Source organism: Pogoniulus pusillus, chromosome 34, assembly GCF_015220805.1.
Source record: "Pogoniulus pusillus isolate bPogPus1 chromosome 34, bPogPus1.pri, whole genome shotgun sequence".
NCBI lineage: Eukaryota > Metazoa > Chordata > Aves > Piciformes > Lybiidae > Pogoniulus > Pogoniulus pusillus.
Window position 1 is genome coordinate 1,104,809 of NC_087297.1, and position 17,943 is coordinate 1,122,751.

The window sequence follows — 17,943 nt, forward strand, 5'->3', positions numbered from 1 at the left end:
TTTCCTCTTGGAAAAGCTGCTTTGGTTCATGAGCAGCTTAGAGAGCACTGAGAACTGAGATTGGAGCTGTTCCAGCTGTGCCAAAGGTGTTCCTTTGATTGTTGTGTCCAGTCCTGGGTTCCCCAGTTCAAGAAGGATAGGAATATATTAGAGGGTGTCCAAGGGAGGCTCTGAGGATGATGAAGGGACTGGAACATCTCTTTTATGAAGTAGGGCTGAGAGCCCTGGGGCTGGTTAGTCAGGAGAAGAGAAGGCTGAGAGGGGATCTAATCAATGCCTATAAACATCTGTGGGGTGGGTGTCAAGAAGGGGCCAGGCTCTGTTCAGTGCTGTCCTGGGGTAGGACATGGGGCAAAGGACACAAACTGGAACCCAGGAAGTGCCACCCAAACATGAGGAGGAACTTCTTTGCTGTGAGGGTGCTGGAGCCCTGGAGCAGGCTGCCCAGAGAGGCTCTGGAGTCTCCTGGTGTCTTTCAAGACCTGTCTGGATGCGTTCCTGTGTGCCCTGCCCTGAGTGATGCTGCTTTAGCAGGGGGGTTGGACTCGATGGCCTCCAGAGGTCCCTTCCAGCCCCTACCATTCTGTGATTATAGTCTGGTGTGGTTTGTTGAGGATCTCTCAGTGGTGCAAGCAGCTTCATCTTCTATGTAGTCTCCTTACACATTTTATCTGATGGAGTTTTAATGCCAGATGATGCTGCGAGCAGGCCCAGAGCAGGCTACTTCTCTCCTTGCTGGCCTGTGCCTCCTCCCCGTTCTTCTGGCTGGCCCTGGGAGTGGTGCAGAGGAGGTGCCCTGGTATGGAAAGGCAGGGAATGTACAGGGCAAAGGAACAATGCAGGCTTAGGGCAGGCATCTGAGTTGAAATCCCTCCATGCTGCAGAGGCAGCTGAAATCAGGGCCCTCCTCAGCAGGTCCTTTGCTCACTAAACTAAACTGTAAGCATGCATTCATCTGCCTGCCCAGCCACATTTGCAGTCCCAGGGTGGCACTGGTAGCATTTTGTCTGCACCTGGCATGTGCAGTGCACTTCCAGTGTGTTCTGAATGTACTCAGTGGGACTTTGCCCTCTACAGTGCTTGTGCTGAAAGACAGCCACTTGGGAGCAGGTCTGTGTGCTTCAATAGCTGAAACACTGCTGGCTCAGTTTTAGGTCGTTAGAGGGAAGTTGAATATAGCTGATTTGTAGTCAGCTTGCAGTGATGGGATGAGAGGAGATGGGTTGAAGCTGGAGGAAGGAAAACTTAGACTGGAAATTGGGAAGAAATTCTTTAGAGGGTGGTGGAACACTGGAACAGGCTGCCCAGGGAGGTTGTGGATGTCTCCTCCCTGGAGATGTTTAAGGCTCAAGGATGAGGCCTTGAGCAACCTGGGCTGGTGGGAGGTGTCCCTGCCCACGGCAGGGGGTGGGAGCTGGGTGAGCTTTGAGGCCTCTTCCAAGCCAAGCCAATCTATGAAAACTAAGCAGCCATCATCGCTTTAACGTTTGACTCCCGAGATGCTTCCTTGGCCTCACAGGGGGGTGTGTGTGCATGTTCAGGGGTGCATGTCAAGTAGCTTTCCTGTAGCCAGCCTGCTCCTGCCTGTCCAGAGCCCCTCAGGCTGCTGACATATTTGCTTCCTTGCAGTTAATAATGGGCCTGGGCACGCAGGGAGCGGAGAAGAAGAGCGCAGCCTCCATCGCCTGCTTCCTGGCGGCCAATGGAGCTGACCTCGGCATTCGGAACAAGAAGGGGCAGTCTCCTCTTGACCTCTGCCCTGACCCTAGCCTCTGCAAAGCACTGGCCAAATGCCACAAAGAAAAAGTCAGGTTGGTACACTACTAAAATGCCCAGGCCTCTCTGCTGCATGCAGGTGAAGTGCTGTGCCTGGAGCCTCGTGCCTCGGCTGGCAGTGGTGGCGAGGGGCAAGCTGCTGCTTCCCTTCCAGCTCCTACTTTCTATTTTCTGTGCTGCTCTGAGTGCTGTTTAGAAGGTCTGGGATGAAACTGAGACCAGGCTCAGAATACATTCCTGTCTGCTAAGGGGGGGAGGAGAATGGGAAGGTGTCAGTGTGCATGTGGAGGGTGCTTCTGTTGGAAAAGCTCTCCAAGGTCATCCAGTCAACCATCAACCCAACCCCACCATGGGCATCAAACCCTGGCCCCAGGTGCCATGGCCACACCTTTTTTGAGCACCTCCAGCCATGGGCACTCCACCACCTCCCTGGGCAGCCTCTGCCAGCCCCTGACCACTCTTGCACAAGACATTTTTCCTCTTCTCCAACCTAACCCTCCCCTGGCACAAGTTCAGGACATTTCCCCTCATCTATCCCCTGATCCCAGGGAGCAGAGCCCAACCCCCATCTGACTGCAGCCTCTTGTCGGAGAGCTGCAGAGAGCAATGAGGTCTCTCCTCAACCTCTTCTCCACAGTGCACACCCCCAGTTCCCTCAGCTGCTCCTCCCCAGTCCTGTTCTCCAGACCCTTCCCCAGCTTGGTTGCCCTTCTCTGCCCCTACTCCAGCATGTGTGTCTAATGGTGCAGCAGCTCACTGCTCATCTCCTCTTGGCTTATGGGGGCTTCATTCTGCTCCCCATCTTCCAGCTCAGGGACTGGGTACCCAGTGAACCTCTGGTCTTGCTACTGAAGACTGAGGCCAAGAAGATACTGAGTCCCTCAGCCTTTTCCTCATCCTTGACTTCAGTTTTCCCCTCTGCATCCAACAAAGGACAAAGACTCTTCTCAGGCCTTCTGTTGCCAACGTATCTGTGGAAGCATTTCCTGTGCTCTAACAGCTGAAGCCAAAGTGATTTCCAGTTGGGCTTTGGCCATTCTGGTTTTCTTCCTGCATAGTGGAAGTTCAGACCACCCCAGAAGAGGGAGTGGGGATCAGTAGCTAACAACTGAGCTGTGTAGCAGGTTGCCAAGGGAGGTTGTAGAACCTCTGTCCATGCTGTGTTGGAGACTGGAATGGGCAAAGTGCCCTGGTTTGGTGCTGGTGATGCCCTGAGTTGGGTGATCTAAGGACCTGCCAGCCTGAACGATTGGGTGATGTGTGAGGAAGAGGAGCAGGAGAAGGTCTGCTGGCTCAGAAGCACTTGTCTAGGGATGTCAGTGATGTGCCTGCAGTAGGTGAAGTTTCAGCTTCCTTCTAGCTGTGTCTGGGAGCTTGCCTGAGTCTCAGCCTTCATTCCCAGATGGAAATCAGAAGTGCCCTCTCCAGCTGTCATGAGCAGAGGCTGGTTTTGGTGGTGCTGTGGAGGGTGCTCACTTCTCCACAGCCTTTCTGTCTGTATCTGTCTGGGCCTCATCCCTGCAGCTGTGCTTTGCTCCCCACCTTTTATGGGCCTGTGAGGGCTGTGAGCAGGAGCTGCTGTGGATGTGCTCAACGCTCCCTCTGCTGGGTCAGATCAGAGCCCGGCTGGCCTCACTGGCAGCTCTCAGGAGCTGTCATCTGCTGAGTGCTGGAGCCGTGGTCACGGATAAAGGGGTGAGCTGTGCTGCATCTCCAGCATATGCCTCTGTCCATAAAGAAAACTCTGGGCAGGAGAGGGAAAGGATTTTACATTCATGCGATGCTGCTTGACCCTGTGTGGCCTGTGTCTGTCTGGTGTGAGCCTGTGTGCTGGCAGCCTGCTCTGGGGCAGGCAGCTGGGCTTGCTGTGTGATGCAGGCACAGCCACCTGCTGTGTGTTTTAAGTGAACTGAAAACCCTCACAAGTGAATCTGACTCCAGGGTCCCTTTGTAGTGGGCAGGTTGGTTCCCGAAGCCCATCCATGATCAACAACGACTCTGAAACCCTGGAAGAGTGCATGGTGTGCTCAGACATGAAGAGGGACACCCTGTTTGGCCCCTGTGGACACATTGCCACCTGCTCTCTCTGCTCACCACGGGTGAAGAAATGCCTCATCTGTAAAGAACAAGTTCAGTCTAGGACAAAGGTAAAGAGCTCCAACCTTTATTGGTCCTTTCTCTGCTTTTAATGGAAAAGTGGAAACAAAAAGAGGCCAAGGAGAAGTGCAGCCTGTTTTAAACAGCAGTCTGTCCTGCAGGTCTCTCACAGGGGGGCATGAATTTGACATTGCAATGATGTCCTGTCCCAGCATTGTACCTGACTATTCTGCTTGCCTGAACTCCTGTGATACCTGCCCCTTATTCTGCTCCCACCTTGCAATGTCTTTTGTTGCTCAGGCCCCAGGAGTTCTCCTGCAGTCACCTGAGGATGCTCTCTTTGCATGGCTTGGGGCATTTTTCCTCTCTGGTAGATTTTTTTCCATGTTAAGATGAGTTGTTGCTTTTCCATCTGCTGGCCAAGCTGCTGCCGTTGGCCTTCTGGGCTGCAGATGCCCAGTGCTGGCTCATGCCCAGCTTCTCATCCACCAGTGCCCCTGGGGCAGTGAAAAGGTTCTGCTGATGGATGATTCAGGAGCAGCAAATAAAGCTTCTGCTTCCACTTGGCCATCCAAAGAAGGTAATCTGTGGAAATCAGATTTCCCAGATGAAAGCTGACCTTGGGGGTAACCTCTTTGCTGTCTTCTGCTGAGTGAGACTGAGGGGATGGATCTGTTCAGTACTTCCCTTAGACTGCTCTGTGTAAACACTTAGAGTAATGTCTGCAAGGCTGAGATATCAGTGAGCCTGGACAGCACTGCTCTAAGCTGGAAGAGGTTGTCCAGAGCAGGATGTGGTCACACTTGATTCTGTGGAGTTTATCACACTTCTAAGGGCTCCTGAAGCCCTACCCAAGACTATCAGAGCAGAGTGCTCTAAGTCTCCTGTGAGTGAGTCACATACAGTCATAGAATACTTTTGGCTGGAAGAGACCTTGCAATGTTTTTCAGTGCAGAGTCAGCAGGGACATCTGCAACTAGAGGAGGTTGCTCAGAGCACCAAGCAACCTGACCTGGAATGATTCCAGGGATGAGGCACCTCCCTCTTCTCTGGGCAACCTGGGCCAGGGTCAGGAGACTCTCAGTGTTACTACTTATTTCCTTCTCCAGTCTGAATCTCCTTCCTTTAGTATAATCCCAACCCTCCTCGTTCTGTCACAACAGGCCCTGCTCAAAAGTCCATCCCCATCTTTCCTATCAGTCCCTTTAAGCAATGGAAGGCCACCAGAAGGTTTTCCTGGAGCCTTCTCTTCTCCAGGCTGAATGGTGGAAAAAAGGAGCAAAGAGTAAAGAAAAATAAATCTCTGCTATCTTAGCTGCTTCTCCCTGCCTGCCAGGGAACTGAACACATTAATATTGCCAGCAGCTGCTCTTGGAAGTCAGTGTGGTCACTAAGCTGCATTTTGATGTGCTAAATGAGTCAAATTGGCACTAGATGGAGGTTTTTCCAGTCCATGGGCCTTACCAAAGGGTGCAAAAGCAAACCAGTGTAGAGAGCAGGAGGTAAAACTTTCCCCATGTGTGCTTATTGTTCTTCACAGATCGAAGAGTGTGTGGTGTGTTCAGACAAGAAGGCAGCAGTGCTGTTCCAGCCTTGTGGTCACATGTGTGCCTGTGAGAGTGAGTACACCTCCAGCTTCTGCTGGCACCCACCTGCAGAGACAGTATTGCGGTCAGAGCACTGAAAGCTGCTTAAACCTGACCCAGAGTCAGAACTCTGACGTGATTTGGTGCTGGTAGTGAAGTCAGTGGAGGGCATCCTGAAGGTGTTCCAAGCTGCAGGCACCACGTGCTCTTCCAGCTGAGTGATTTAGCTGTCACTAGGCTTGCTCAGCTTAGAGAAGCCTGCTGAGCCTCATTAAAACGTTTGAAGTCATTAGAACTCAGTTTATTGCCTTGTTGCAGCTTGGGGGGGCATTCAGATCTGCACAGTGGTGTTTTCAGAGAGATTGTTAGTAAGGACTTAATACTGACCTGCAGCTTTGCACAAGGGCTAGCATCTTCCTGAAAGACTCAGCATGTGTTTGAGGAGAACACCAGGCTGCAGTACCCTAAACCTGACCTTGACCAGAGGGAACAGCAGGGGTCACCACCCTGAGCCTGACCAGAGAGAACAGCAGGGGTCACCACCCTGACCCTGACCAGAGGGAACAGCAGGGGTCACCACCCTGACCAGAGAGAGCACCAGGGGTCACTGCCCTAACCCTAACCAGGGTTCTCTCTGGTCTGTCTCCTGTTGCAAACAAAGCCATAGGAAATCTCCAGGATGTCTGTGGTGGTGAGGATAAGTGGGTGAGAAGGCAGTTCAGGGCTGTGTTGAGAGGCCTTAGGGCAGGCCTTGCTGCTGAGGGTCTCCATAGAGGGCAGGTAGTGATCCCCGTGAGTAGCTGCTGGGGCTCACTCCAGAAGGCTGAGTTCTTGCACTGACTCTACAGTTCTCCTGGCCTGGTCTCATGCACTGTCTGCAGCTGAAAGGTGATGAGAGAAGCTTTCTTTGATTAGTTTTCCAGGAAAAGGCCAGCAAAAGACTTGCTTGGTGAAGAATTCCATCATTTGCCCTGCAAGGATGGCAGCCTCCTGGCTAGGAGCATGCCAAAAGACACAGGTTTGCTCTTGGCAGGGTAGGAAGCTGCACCTCATTGCCCCTGCAGCATGGGCACAGTAAGCAGGGGGGAAAAGCAAGGCATGTGGGGGGGTCTGAGCTCAGATGTGTGTGGGTTTACTTCTTTAACTTGGGGGTTCTTGTGGAATAGATTTCCACCTGGAGAAAGAGAGCCCTGCTGGCTTGGAAGACATGAAAGGGAGATAAACTTCAGCAGGTACTTGGAGCCCCAGATGGGACTTGGCTTGTATGTGTGGCTGGCAGGAAACGCAGTGGAGATGGACTCCAGTAGTGTTATAACATCTGCTGTGTGGTCACTGAATAAAGAGCTGTGTGGATAGGAAAGCAGGAAGGTGAACCACCAGGATCCAGAGCTGATGCAGTTCTCTGCCCTCTCAGACTGTGCCAGCCTGATGAAGAAGTGTGTGCAGTGCCGGGCGGTGGTGGAGCGCAGAGTGCCTTTCATAATGTGCTGCGGAGGGAAAGGTACAGAGGATACCACTGATGATATTTGTGAGTGACTCCAGACACCATTCTCTTTCCTGTTCCCTCACCAACTTCTTTCTCTCTTAAGTGACCTATTTCCTCTTCTAGAGAGAAGTTTAATAAGAGCAGTGCCAAGCCAGGTGTCTGTTTGCTGTGTGCACCACTGTCTGCACTGGTAGCAGCAGATGCTTGGTCACAGCAGTCATGACACTAAAGGGCTGCTTCCAGCATCCGGAGGAGAGGCTGAAACATGTACAAAGTCATCCTTGTCCATGCTGGTTCTAAACAATCCTTGAAATCAGATGTTTAATACTCTCACTGGAAATGCAGAATGTGTCACAGAACTGGGGAGTGGGTTGGGTTGGAAGGGACCTTAAAGCTCATCCAGGTCCAGCCTTCTGCCATGGGCAGGGAGCTTGCTCAGAGCCTTGTCCAGCCTGGCCTTGAACACCTCCAGTGTGTTCATTTGAAATGCTTCTCAGTTGTTCTGCTTCTTCCAGTAACAGCCTCCCAGGTCAGGCAGTTCCAGGGCTGCTCACCTGAGCTCGTTCAGATGCTGAACACCTGCTTCAAGAAACCTGTGCAGTTCTGCACACCAGAGCTGGCTGTGAGGACAGCAAAAGGTCTTCACAGTCTGGAAGCGTTTGGCATTCTTTGCATGGGCAACAAGCTCTGCTTCAGGCAAATAAGAACTCTGAGAACATGAAAAGGCACTGAGGGAATATTTGCCAGAGAAGCTGTGCCACTAAACTCAAGGAAGTTCTTTATGAGTTGCAGTGATGGCAGAGGGAACTTAATTTGATTATCAGCTATGTTTGATTAACATGATTTCAAGTAACTGCAGAACTGTAGCTAGTAACAGGCAGTGCTGATTCCTGATTCGTTATCTGCCTGCATAATAATAGTCTCTGTTTTCCCTGAATTGCAGCAAGTGGAAACATTCCAGTTTTGCAGAAGGACAAAGACAACACCAATGTCAATGCAGATGTACAGAAGCTGCAGCAACAGTTACAAGACATCAAGGAACAGGTAAAAGTGCTGGATAAAAATGTGAGGGACCACTAAAATCATTTAAAAATCCAATCCATCTGCCTCTAGTTACAGCAAAATGACATTTTAGTGCTTCAGTGCTTACAGCTTAGTTAAACAACCAATGTTTTGTGTGTGTGGTGTGGCTTGTGCCTGCTTCACAATGCAGTCAAATAAAGAATTTCCCTGTGGGAACAGTCAGAGGCTGGAATCATCTCCCAGGGGAAGCAGTGGAGGGCCCTGTATGGGGCAGTCTGAAGGCTCAGCCTGGCAGGGTGCTGAGCCAGCTCAGCTCAGCTCTGCTGTGAGCTGGAAAGGTTGGAGCAGATGGTCCTTGGGGTCCTTCCAACCTGGCACTGTGTGACTGTGATAAAAATCAAGTGTGCCTGTTTGATATTCTGTTAGAGCATCCATGAGGTTATCTATTGCTGGCTGTTAGAGCACCTCTTGGATTATCTATTGGTAATTTCTGCTGGTGTGACACAAACAGGCTGCCTTGCCCAGGCAGGGTGTTCTCTGCCCATTTAGCTGACCTGAGTGTACAGCAGAAGCTTCATCACACTTCTCTGGACCTGCTCCAGCCCCTCAGTGTCCCTGGAGCAAGGGGCTCAAAACAGCACTCAAGCTGTGGCCTCTCCAGTGCCCAGTCCAGGGGCACCATCACTGCCCTGCTCCTGCTGACCACACCACTGCTGATCCAGGCCAGGCTGCTGGTGCCCTTCTTGGCCACCTGGGCACACCCTGGCTTGCCTTCAGCTTTCTCTGCTGGGCAGTTTCCAGTCACTCTGCCCCAAGCCTGCAGCGAATGCTCCCAAGTGTTGTCACCCAAGTGCAGGACCCAGCACTTGGCCTTGTTGAGTCTTACACAGCTGGCCTCAGCCCATGGCTCCAGCCTGGCCAGGGACCTGCTTATTTTAGGAGTTCATAAAAGCCTGGAGCTCTCTTTGGTGTGCAGATGCTGTGAAAGGAGCACTGCTTTGGCAGTTTTCCTTCTAGGTTAGATGTGGTCTCTGTTCAGTTTTCCTTAGGTGCTCTTCTGTTCTTTACAGTTTTACCTTACCTTTGGGATTTGCTAGCCAGAAGCTGTCTAATATCAGAAGGTTTTACTGGGGAGAATATAATACTGTGAGTGTCACTTTGATAGAATAGCTCAGGCTGGGAGGAACCTCAGAGGTCATCTGCTCCAACTCCCCAGCCATGGGCAGGGACACCTCTCAACTAGACTTAGCTGCTCAAGGCCTCATCCAGCCTGGCCTTGAACACTCCCAGAGAGAGGGCATCCACAGCCTCCCTGGGCAGCCTGTGCCAGAGTCTCATCACCCTCACACTGAAGAACTTCTTCCTCAGCTCCAGTCTAACCCTGCTCTGCCTCAGCTTCAAACCATTCCCCTTTGGCCTGTCTCTAGATACCCTCATGAAGAGTCTCTCTGCAGCCTTCCTGCAGGTTCCCTTCAGCTCTTGGCAGCAGCTCTGAGGTCCCCCTGGAACCTTCTTCTCTGCAGGCTGCACACCCCCAGCTCTCTCAGCCTGTGCTCACAGCAGAACTGCTCCAGCCCTTGGCTCATCTTTGTGCCTCCTCTGGCCTCCCTCCACCAGTTCTGTGTCCCTGTGCTGGGAACACCAGAACTGGATATTGTGTTTTCTGGCTTATGTATTTGCAGCAGTAGGAAATGCAGAATACTTTGGGAACTGAAGTGCACTCTTCCCCTCTGGCATGTCCTCTTCTTGTGCTTGAAATCTCAGTGTAAAGCTGGAGATGGCTCAGTGCCTCTGAGCAGAAGGATTTGAGCATCTGAGTGCTCCTATGTGCATCTTGGCTTGGGATTCCTTCATGTTTTCCTTAATGCCTGTTCTGCTTAGGCTGGTGCCAGGGCAGGTTGTATTTCGTACTTGTGAGCAGCAAGAGGGATTTGATATCTTAAATTAGTGCTGCAGAGCATCCCAAAGGCTGTGATTGCCAGGGTGGAGTCCTTGCCTGTAGGATGGCTTGGGCAGCATTAGTATTGCTTCTGCAAGCTTTCAGTGCTTGGTGCCCAAAGGCATGGATTGGCAGGGAGCCCGAGCAGGAGCTGGTCTGTTGCCAGGCACTGCACACACAGATCTGCCTGTGGTGCTTGTTCCTTGGAAGGTTCCACCACAGGAAGGGGAATGTTACTGGAAGGTCTTGATGTGGCAAACCTGGTTAATGATCAGAGAATCACAGAATGGTAGGGCTTGGAAGGAACCTCCAGGGATCATCAGGTCCAACACCCCTGCCCAAGCAGGGTCACTTAGGGCAGGAATGCAGCCAATTGGCTTTGGAAGTCTCCAGAGAAGGAGACTCCCCAACCTCTGGGCAGCCTGCTCCAGAGCTGCAGCACCCTCACAGTAAGGAAGTTTCTCATGCTTGAATTGGAGAGCCCCGAACTGGACACAGCACTGCAGGTGTGGTCTCAGCAGGGCAGAGCTGAGGGGGAGGAAGGCCTCCCTAGACTGCTGGCCACACTTTCACTGATGCACCTCAGGATGCCCTTGGCTCTCTTGGCCACAAGAACACCTGAGGTCAGCCTGCCGCTGGAGTCTCTTAGAAGGATCATATATGGGGCAGCAATTCAGGTGGCTTTCGTGTCGTGATGAGCAGGAAAAGCCAAACTAGCTGGAGTCAGTGAAGCAGAGTGTGGATGAAGTAAACCCCTGCCTGCAGCCCCGGGTGAGCGCTGGGCCCTGCCGCGGTCTGTGGGATGTCCGTGTCGGTTTGAGAGGCTCTCCGTGCTGCCGCTGACCCTGTCTCCTGTCCCTCTCTCTTGCAGACCATGTGCCCTGTCTGCCTGGACCGCCTCAAGAACATGATCTTCCTGTGCGGCCATGGCACCTGCCAGCTGTGCGGGGACCGCATGAGCGAGTGCCCCATCTGCCGCAAGGCCATCGAGCGCAGGATCCTCCTCTACTGAGCCTGCCGCCGCCCTGCCGAGGGCACTGCCCCTGGGAAGGAGGCTGAGACGTTTAGATGGTGGGGAGGCCGTTTTGGTGATTGACATCTCGGAGCGCTGGAAGGGCATGAGAGGCTCTCAGCAAAACCTTTCTGATGCTGCAGCCCAGGTGCTTCACGCGGTGGCTGTGAACAGTATGGAACAGTCAGCTCGGAGCTGTGCTCTTGCAAACCACCCGGGCCTGAAGCTAGTTCAAAGCAGTCCTTTTGCATTTTCTTTGTCTTCTTCCCCTTAAAGTTCAAAGGGACAATCTTGGTTTGGTTTCACTCGTGTTTTCAATGTGCAAGGTGTCAAGTGAGGTCAGGGTGGGGGTTTTATACTGTCACCTGGTAGCAAATACAAATATTTTGGACTTTTTCTTTGATGCTTTTCTGGAGGACTTCAGCATTGCCTCTGACAGGAGTCACAAACGTACCCTAATCAATGCAGCCTGTACCCACAGTAATAAATGTGCTGTTCCCATAAGACCAGGCCTCAGAACACAGTGCGAAGGTAATGGTAACTTCACCGTGGCCTTTCTTGCTGAGGATGGCTTGAGAAGGGAAGAGGAAGAAGAAAAATCTACTTCAGAAAGGTTGTGTTGCCAGAGCTGCCCTTCAGCTAGCTTCACTAGTGAGCTCCTGCATTCTGCTAGCCACAGAATTTTGTGTGGACTTGCTTTTGACTTGGCTGGAAAGGAGAAGGCTCAGAGGAGTGGGTTTGCTCAGTTTGAGGAGCACAGACAGATGTGAGGTCCTTAGTTCTCTGAGCCTGGACAAGCAGGAGATATTTGCGAGGTTTCCTCTTGGTGTTGCCTGCAGGCAGTGTCAGCAGCAGAAGAGAAGCTGCAGTATTGCTTGTTCAGCTCAGCTGAGTGCTCACACCAGGGCCTGTGTGAGCATTGCTGCAGCTGAAGGCACTGCTGGCAGGGCAGGGAACTCTGTGAGCCAGACCCAGGTGAGTGGCAGGTGGCTGAAGGGGTTTGCCATGGCAGAGGTGTTCCTGACCCTGCAAGTGATGCTGTCAGCAACTGGAACCTACCTCTCCATGTTCTGCTGACAAGCACATCCTTCTGTCTTCATGGGTGGAAGGAGCTCCTGTAGCTAGAAGGAATGGGGGATTTGGCTAGGTGAGTGAATAGCTCCTGTAGCCCTTGGCCACTGTGCAGGCTTGGCTTGCCTGTGCTCTTGGAGAATACGAAGTCCATGCTGGAGTCGTTTAGGTGCCTTACTTGCAGCTGCAGTTAATTTCTCATTCAATTCTCACTGAGTATGTCAAAGCTGTGGAAGAAGGGATAGTGCAGGGGAAGATCCAGATGGTATGTTCTTAGAAGTCTTTCCAACCTAACCCATTCTGTGATTCTAGAGGTGAGGGTGTAGAATTGTCATCTCTGCAGCTAATTCAACCTCACTCTTTTGAGAGTTGTGTAGATGTGCCTGCCTCGAGTGTGCAAGGATGGCAGAAGCCTCAGAAGGATGTCCCTAGTGAGCTGTGAGGATTGGTGAACTCTTAACCAGGGTCTCCAGGAAAGGGACACATGGGAAAATTTCTAGAGACAGGCTGTGAATGTAGCAGAGTGAGGTAATAGCTCCAAACAGCCACCTCCAGCCCTGACCCAGAGCTGCACATGTTCACCCTTCTTTCCAGTGGGGCTTGACTGGACGTAGCCTGCAGCCACTCTCCTCATGTGGTGTGGTTTGCACTCTACAGGTCTCCTGTTCTCAGCTCACCTGTGTGTCTGCCTTGGGCAGGTCAAACAGCTCTCCCTTGTCTTGCCCCTTGGGTCCCTGTTCTAAAATGTCAAAATACCAAGGAGCTAGGCAGAGATTGGCTCTTAGGGAGGCCTTTTTGCAGCTCTGCATTTACTGTTTGCACTGAAGCTCTGCATGCCCCTGGCTGACACATGTCACCAAGGCTGGATTGGGTTTTGTGTCCTCGACAGCTGAACTTCTAGCAGCAGGCTTTAGCCTCCTGACAGCCTTCCCCTGGGAACAGTTCTGTAACAGACTTGACAAACCACTCAGTGTACCTTGCCTTCCTCTGCCTCTAGCAGACATATTTTGAGCATTGTGTCCTGTTTATTTGTCATGGGGACCTCTCTAAACTGTTGTCAGCACAAGGGCAGGCTGCATTTCTTTTCAAGGCAGCTCAGTAGAGCAGTTGGCATTTTCCTAACTCTCTCTCGCAGGATCAGGCCAGAATTACTCAAAAGTATTCCAACAGCATCAATTAATTCAACTAAGAAGTGATCTAAAGTATCTGGGCAGGAAACTGGCATCGAATGTTAAACAGTCCTTGTCTGCAGGAGGCAGCTGTTGCAGCACAGGTAGGGCAGTGCTCTGTTAAGCTGTGAGGAGCTGTCAGTTACCTGATAACACTCCTGATACTTGGGTGCCATCAGAGTGCTGTGGAAGTAGAGGCAGTGCCAGCAGGTATGGCTGTGGGAGCAGCTGTAGGCCGCTCTGGCTGGACACAAGGCAGTGGTCACCCCCATTCAGCAGCGCTGTGTGCCAGCTGAAGCGGATGTGTGGCACCTTGGTGCCACGAGAAGGAGCTGAGGTAGGTAAGGCAGCTAACATGCTTGAGCTAGCAGGGGAGGCCCCCGAGTACCAGGTGCAGGAGCTGTATATCATGTGAGGAGGGCTGCAGAGGGCTTGCCTTGCAGAAAGCTTAACGAAGAAGGTGTTTACCAATCCAGCCTCACCTGTGGAAACAGACACTTGGATCCATTTGGATCTTTGGAGCCAGTGTTGCTGAGGAAGCCAGGAGGCTGACTCGGCCTGGTGCCGTCCATGCAGGCAGCAGATGTGTAACTGGGTGACACTTCAAAAAGGCCAAACAGGAGCTGAGTTGGAAGCCAAAGGGTCCTAAGTAAGGGAGCTGAGGATACATCATTATGCCTCTGTCTTCAGCAAAAGATCAGAGTGGAAATCTCCCTGTCAGCATTGTTCCTGGGGAAATCAGGAAGTGTCTAATACACTGAAACCTCAGGTGTGTGGGAGCTGCAAGCTTGGTTACTGTGACAGTGCCCAGGGCTGAACAGCAGTTTGGAAGTGAAATGGAATTAGATCTGTTTCTTTCTTGCAACAATCAAGAAGGCACTTAAAAACAGGTGGTGCTCAGGAGGTGAAGTGCTGTCCAGTTTCTCTCCATTTAGTCAAACATGTAAGCACTCAGTGAGCCACAGGGCAAAGACAAGCAAGGGGCAAGCAGATTGTGCTTGGCAACTTCGGTTTGACCTCTTCCCCCCAGCCCTGCTGTCTGTCCCTTACTGTACCCAACTCATAAGGCACTTCTCAAAATCTGGCCTGCTTTTGCCTGCTTTGCATTGGCTCGAAGGCTGCACTTGGCAGAGGGAGGCTCTGCAGTGGATGCTCAGAGTGACACTGGCGAGGGCCTAAGGCGCTTTGTCCACGCGAGCATGGCAGGAGCTGTTGTTAAGGCAGAGGGGGTGAGGGCAGAGCCACTTGCACAAGTCCTTGTGCCTTGTTAGCATAGTCTTAAAACCTGTATTTTAGCTGCCTCTTGGAGAGACAAAATAACCTGACTGAGGTCCTTCTTGTGTAGCTATTGGCTAGAGGTGAAGTTTTCTGTGTGCCTCCTTTCTGGCAGGATTGATTGCAGTCTGTCTGGACAGTTGTTTGGAGAGGCTGCTTGGAGCAAGGACAAAATGAAACACCAGGAACTTCATTTGGCTCTCCCAGTAGCAGCTGCTGACCCGAGGAGCCTGTCCTCTGCTTTGTGCTGCATGGGTGAAGTTGTCACCTACAGAAACCCAACAACACTACAGCCTAACTTCTAGCAGTGCTCTGCCTCCTTCCTCTGCCAGTCCCGGACTCTCCTCTAGCTGTGTTTGGGACGGGGTGGGGAGGACTCCTCAGTTGGGCTTTGCTTCGTGGCTTTCGATGTGTGAATCCCTTGTGAAGGGTTTTTGCTGCCTGTATAAACGCTGTACAAGAGCAGTGTGTGATTTGCCACCATGTATTTGGTGTCTCCTCGCAGAAGTTGCTGGAATTCCTACTATTGTCTTTTTTATGCATTTCATAACTTGTTTGTGTTGACAAAGCAAAACTGTTACCCACAGCCGTTTTGGGATGTGCCATTTTTATAGCTAAGCCTGTGGCAAGTACAAAGGTTCTGACTCAGGGCTTTTTAACGATTTAAACAGAAAATTTTTCGTCACAGCTTGGAGAATATCAGAGGTTAACGACTGTACAGTGCCTTGGGAGAACGAGGAAATGGGCAGCAGCCGCAGGGTGCTCACAGGATGCAGGTCTCTCTTGAGTGCAGTTAGTGAGTTGGTGTTCAGAGAGCTGTAATCGCCTTGCCTGCATTTATCAGCTCCTCCTGCTTTGTGAAGGGCAGTCAGCGAAGTGCAGTGCTGCCGAGCGCACTGGAAGTGCTTTGGTTGCTGCAGCAGACAGTGGGGTCTGAAGGGTTTAGTCCCCAGACTGACAGGAGCAAGGGCGGCAGATGAGACGTTCTGTAGGGGATGTTTTCAGTGGGAGGGGAGGAGTCTCTGTAAATGAACGTAAACATGGCCTGGGAGACAGGGAAAGGCTCTCTTAGGACAGAGACAGAAACAGCCAGCCTGTGCCCGCACGCACACAGACACAGAGCCACTCTCTGCCCGCATGCACACAGACGCAGTGCCAGTCTGTGCCCTCATGCATGAGCACAGAGGCAGTGCCAGTCTGTGCCCGTATACATGCACACAGGCGCAGTGCCAATCTGTGCCCACATGCATGCACACGGAGGCAGTGCCAGTCTGTGCCCTCATGCATGAGCACAGAGGCAGTGCCAGTCTGTGCCTGTATACATGCACACAGGCGTAGTGCCAATCTGTGCCCACATGCATGCACACGGAGGCAGTGGCAGTTTGTGCCTACATGCACACGGAGGCAGTGCCAGTCTTACCCACATGCACGTCAGAGTTACAGAGATGAAGCCTGTGTAGAGCTTCCTGCAGACGCTGGCTGTGCCCAGCTCGGTGCCTGTGCACGCTGCGGACAGGGGTTACTGAGCCACAGGAACAGTTCTGCTTTTGTCCAAACCAGCTTTGTGTTTCCAGCAGGTTGCAGGTTTCGGACCTGCAGTGTGGAGAACTTCGAGGTTGTCTGTGTGAGTGTGGTGGGGGTTTGTCTGCAGATCCCTTTCTGTCGTTGCTTTCATTAAACTGCTTAGCAAGGGCTAAGCCTTGCAAAGGAAGTGCTCCTGTTCTGTATGGTTAATAAAGCTGATTATACAAGACGCTGACTTCTCCCCAAGCCTTGCTTTCGAGCTGCCTTTGGACTGCGTTACTGCTGCTGTTCGTGCAGGGGAATGTGGCTTATTGCCCCTCCTCTGTTGTGATGGTATTTGATGGCACCGTGGAGTTAGAGAGTGAAACACCTGACCAAACGTTAGGTTAACATTCAGCGTTGAAAGGTGCTCCAGAATTTGTTTATTGACAAAGTTTGCAAGCCAAACTTCAAAACAATCTGGTTCCTTGTATAAGGTCTCCCTGAGGAGTGAGTCTGGAGCAACAGCAGCAGTGCTGCGTGCCTTGGAGTCTCCCAGAGAGCCACATATTAGCAGCACAGTGGGAGGAGGAAGGGTTGATGACGTAACCACAGAAAGGGTGATCTAAAAATGTTCTCTGATTTCTCTGTAACTGCTGCTCAGGATGCCGATGGCAGCTGCTAAGGGGCTGTTAGACCCCAGGTTTGCTCATCGTTGAGTGTACCTGGCTCTGTGAATGTGAGCAGTTAAGATCTCCTGCCAGCCACAGGACTCCCAGGCGCTGAGGAAACAGTGGCTGCACCCTGGGTTACACATTGAGGCTGTCATTTCATGGGCACATTAAACCAAAATGCAATGGAAGGCAACAAAACCAACAGCTCGGTGCTACAGCTGCTCAGAGTGTAGGTGCGAGAAAGGAATTGGCAGAAGTAAAAGTTTGTTGCTTCTCTTTCTCAGTTTCTTTTCATCCTTCAAGACTTCTTCCACGCCAGTCTCTGGGCAGGTCTGTGAAGAGATCCAACGTGCAGGTGTCTTTGGTCAAAGCCTCTCGGTGCAGGTTGGCAGAGGGCACTGCAAATGGCCATTTCTTTGCGGCGGGGCTTAGGAGCCGTGCACAGAACTCCTCCGTGGCTGCTCGTTGAAAGGGATGAGGACAATCTTGGCACAGGTCTGTGGGCAGTGGGGGCTCTGCCACTCCTGCTGGTTCCCATGGAAGCTGCTGGGCTTGGTGGTGTTTGCTGCTGCTGTTCCTGAGTTTCTGCTTCAGACTGTGCAATGTAATGGTGGAGTGGTTTGTAACAGCAGCCATCTGTGCCATGCACTGGGCTGTACCCAGCAGGCAGCCCTCCTCTGCAGCAGGCATGGGGAAACTCTGGAGATCCCCTTTGGATTTCAGGTGTAATTAAACAGAGGGGGTGGTTCTTCATGGGAGAGAGGGGAAGAATTAGCAGCAGTGTTGGAATGAAAAGCAACAACCTTCCTTTCCAGGCTTGTTCTTCCACTATATGGAAGGGTAGTTTCAGTCAGTCAGAAGCAGCCTTGTTGAAGATCATGTTCTTGTGCTTTGTGCAAGTCCTCCTCAAGCCAAGTGGCCTGCACTGGGAGACTTGAAAAAATGAAGCCTATGAACTGTTCTTGATACTTAAGGAAAAGTTTTGGCTGGAAAAGCTGTCAGGGCTTTAAAGACTTTGTTCCTTCTGCAGTGTAGTTATGTCCAGGCTCTCCAGGAGATCATGAGGAGGGCTTAAAAAGCAGCCTTTAGAGCCTGGTGCAGTGATGGGGTGAAGTAGTTGAAATTACTTCAGAAATGAACAGCTGTGCCAGTGCTCGTGTGCAGGTCTTGTTCTGCAGCAGTGTAAGACTTAAAGTCAGAGGAAATGCAATGCCAAATCTATTTCTTACAGCTAGAATTTGCTGACTCTTGCCTGACTCACCTAGAGAAGTTAATAACCCCTGGAATTTCTACAGCCGTGCCTAAAATCAGGCAAACAGACTTTTGAGAGTG

The 17,943-nt window shown here is 51.7% G+C and overlaps 1 protein-coding gene across 3 annotated transcripts in view; it reads left to right on the forward strand.

The window, feature by feature from the left end:
* The window catches only part of MIB1 (MIB E3 ubiquitin protein ligase 1), a 98,189-nt gene extending 82,002 nt beyond the window's left edge, over positions 1-16,187 (forward strand). For 2 of the 3 annotated variants that reach the window (XM_064170713.1, XM_064170711.1), the window contains exons 16-22: positions 1,630-1,811; positions 3,731-3,923; positions 5,414-5,492; positions 6,874-6,987; positions 7,889-7,989; positions 10,779-15,694; positions 15,839-16,187. In XM_064170713.1, the coding sequence (XP_064026783.1) occupies positions 1,630-1,811; positions 3,731-3,923; positions 5,414-5,492; positions 6,874-6,987; positions 7,889-7,989; positions 10,779-10,919 (810 nt within the window). In that variant the 3' untranslated portion in view covers positions 10,920-15,694; positions 15,839-16,187. The remainder of the gene's footprint in view (positions 1-1,629; positions 1,812-3,730; positions 3,924-5,413; positions 5,493-6,873; positions 6,988-7,888; positions 7,990-10,778; positions 15,695-15,838) is intronic. The other variant, XM_064170712.1, reaches the window with a different exon arrangement.
* Positions 16,188-17,943: the final 1,756 nt, after the last annotated feature.